General features: G+C 44.1%; 1 protein-coding gene across 1 annotated transcript in view; it reads right to left on the bottom strand.

The window, feature by feature from the left end:
- The window catches only part of HSD11B1 (hydroxysteroid 11-beta dehydrogenase 1), a 48,829-nt gene extending 47,244 nt beyond the window's left edge, over positions 1 to 1,585 (bottom strand). Inside the window, exon 1 of the mRNA XM_066600120.1 lies at positions 1,417 to 1,585. Within this exon, the coding sequence (XP_066456217.1) occupies positions 1,417 to 1,501 (85 nt within the window). The 5' untranslated portion in view covers positions 1,502 to 1,585. The remainder of the gene's footprint in view (positions 1 to 1,416) is intronic.
- Between the last annotated feature and the right edge of the window lie 1,175 nt (positions 1,586 to 2,760).

Here is a 2,760-nt window from a genome sequence, read left to right as displayed (position 1 = left end):
GCGCCGAACTTTTAGCAAAATTCGATGCAAAACATAGCGTGCCTTTTTTGGTTGACTCAATAATAATTGCCAAAGGATGGAATACAGTTTGTCTGTTAGTACTCGCCTCACAGTAGTATCGTTTTGCTAAAGCTTTATGAAAATTGATACAATATTGGAGTACATGAAATATTATACAAAATCCTCAAGTTAGCCATTCTGATCCTAATGAAAAGTTTAGGGCTTATTCAGATGAACGTATATCGGCCGGTATTCACGCCGGCCGATATACGGCGTCCCTCTTTGCAAGGAGAGGAGGCTGGAAGAGTCAGGATCAGTGCACTGAGCTCCCGCCCCCTCTCCACCCCTCGGCACTATTTGCAATAAGAGGAGGCAGGGAGGAGGTGGAGCTAAGTTCCACGAGTTAGCTCAGCCCCCTCCCATTGCAAATAGTGCCGAGGGGCGGAGAGGGGGCGGCAGCTCAGTGCACTGCTCCCGGCTCTTCCAGCCTTGTCCCTCTGCAGAGGGATGCCGTATATCGGCCAGTGTGAATACGTGGCCGATATACGGTTGTCTGAATAAGCCCTTAAGGAGTATTTCCATCTTTGTCCACTATGGCCTAGATGAGAATTCCCTTCTGCACACCCTCTTTGAATGTATGGAAACAGCTGATTGGGCTGTGCTATGCTGTTTGCATAACTTCCATAGAACTAAATGAGAGTTATGGAAACCGTGTAGCACAGCAAGCTATGCTGCTTTTATAACTTCAGAGCTTACTGTGCAAAGCTGTTTCTATACCTCTCATTCACTTCTATTGGTGTTTCTCAAACAATGTAAGATTGTTCCTATACCCTGAACACCCCCAGCCACTTCAGCGGATTAGATATACCATAAAACTCCAAGATGTGACTACCCCTTTTAAAGTTGCTGTATCAAAATCTAAAATTATCCCCTACCACTATGATCATTTGATTCCGATCACTGGGACCCCCACCAATTTGCGAGATTGGGGTCGCAAACAGCCCTGACATGAATGGAGTGGAAGACACTCAGCATCAATGGTGTCCAAGCAGTTGGAGCCCCACCAATAATGAAGTTGGTACAACCTCTTTAGGTGTAATGTGGCATCAAATCACGGCAGGCCTTTTTACATTTTGCGCTACTTATTTATAAGTACATAAGGACTTTAAGCATACATCTGAGGGATCACTCACATGGATGTATGTGGGCTGTGTTACACACATTTTTCATGCACGTAATATGCAATATGTAGTTAAATAGACATGTAACATATACGTGAAAAGTATGCACCCAATACTCAGCCCCCATACACCCGTGAGAGTGAGCTGTAAGTGGTCCCAGTCACTGTATAGCACCCCTATTTTGCAATAGCCAATACGTTATGCAGGATCTTTCAGAGACCTGCCTCATACATACCAGGTTTAAATTCTTTCCCAGAATAAAAGTAAACAGCCAGTAGGATTCCAATCAGGGCAATCAGTGCTTTCTTCAGTAATCCCATGATAAGGTTATATAGACCAGGCTCTAGAGAGGCTCACTATCACAAGGCACTGCAGTCTAAGTCTTCTACAGGAAGGAATCTGGATGGGCGTGACATTGTTTGAGATCAGGGAAGGCAGGCCCAAAAGGCAGGACTTCTATTCTCTCTTATGCTGTGATTTGATTGTTTTCTGCAGCTCAATTATGCCTTTTTTTCATTCCTGATCTTGCGTAATACACAATCATGTTTTTTTCCCATATGAGAGCTTCATGTGACAATGATCCACTGTACTTTGTGGCATATTTATGTATCGATATACATAAATATTCCAGAAAATACACGTGTTCATTGTCACGAGTGTGTATTTATTTATATGCATGTCTAAACACATACACACACACACACATATATATATATATATATATATATATAAATAAAATATACACACACTGCATTGCCAAAAAAGAAACACCAAGAAGTTGTTGTTGGAATTCAATGAAACATTCTCTGTGAGATTGTAATGTTGTAAGTAAGGGATTACAATATCAGAGAAAAAGCATCATTTATTGCAGAAAACTGACCCCTTGTAGGGAGAGCCTCTAGTACCCTGTTGTACCGCCCCTAGCTTGGATACAAGATGTGATACCGGTGGACATAGAGGCTCTAGTACCCTGTTGGTCCGCGTCTAGCTTGGATACAAGATGTGATCTGGATGGACATGGAGGCATACAGGTTCTGCTTGGTATCTTGTTTCATATTAGTGCACATGTAATGATCAGGTTCAGATTTGGAGTCCCTTGTTGTAATCGGTGCGGATTGGTAGCATGGTCAGGGAAGCCAGAGGCCTGTACACAGGTAGGTATCAATTTGCGATAGGTAGGAGCAGGTGGCTAGCATAGTCAGGGAAGTCAGAGATCGGTACACAGGTAGGTATGTCAGGTAGGTATGTCAGGTAGCAGTATGGAGGCACGACAGATTGCAGCCCTTGACTACTGGCTGCAAGCACAATGATCTCACAAGGATGGGAGTTGCCAGACCAAGTTATATAGGATGGCCAATCACAAAACAGGGTGGAGCCAAACAGGAACTGGGTTAACAGGAGCAAGGAATGAGAAGAGTTTCAGCAGGCTGATGCTTCACTGCAGAGAGCTGGTGTCTGGAAGGCAGGAGGCAGGAGGTCTTGGGTTTAAGTTCCTTCTACCAGCATGACTTCCGGACATCCTGGAGGCTAGCTTTCCTGGGTACCTGTGGTGAAACTCGTTCATGAGCCTGGAAGTTGT

Source organism: Eleutherodactylus coqui, chromosome 4, assembly GCF_035609145.1.
Source record: "Eleutherodactylus coqui strain aEleCoq1 chromosome 4, aEleCoq1.hap1, whole genome shotgun sequence".
Taxonomy (NCBI): domain Eukaryota; kingdom Metazoa; phylum Chordata; class Amphibia; order Anura; family Eleutherodactylidae; genus Eleutherodactylus; species Eleutherodactylus coqui.
This window is presented reverse-complemented; position numbering and strand designations above follow the sequence as displayed.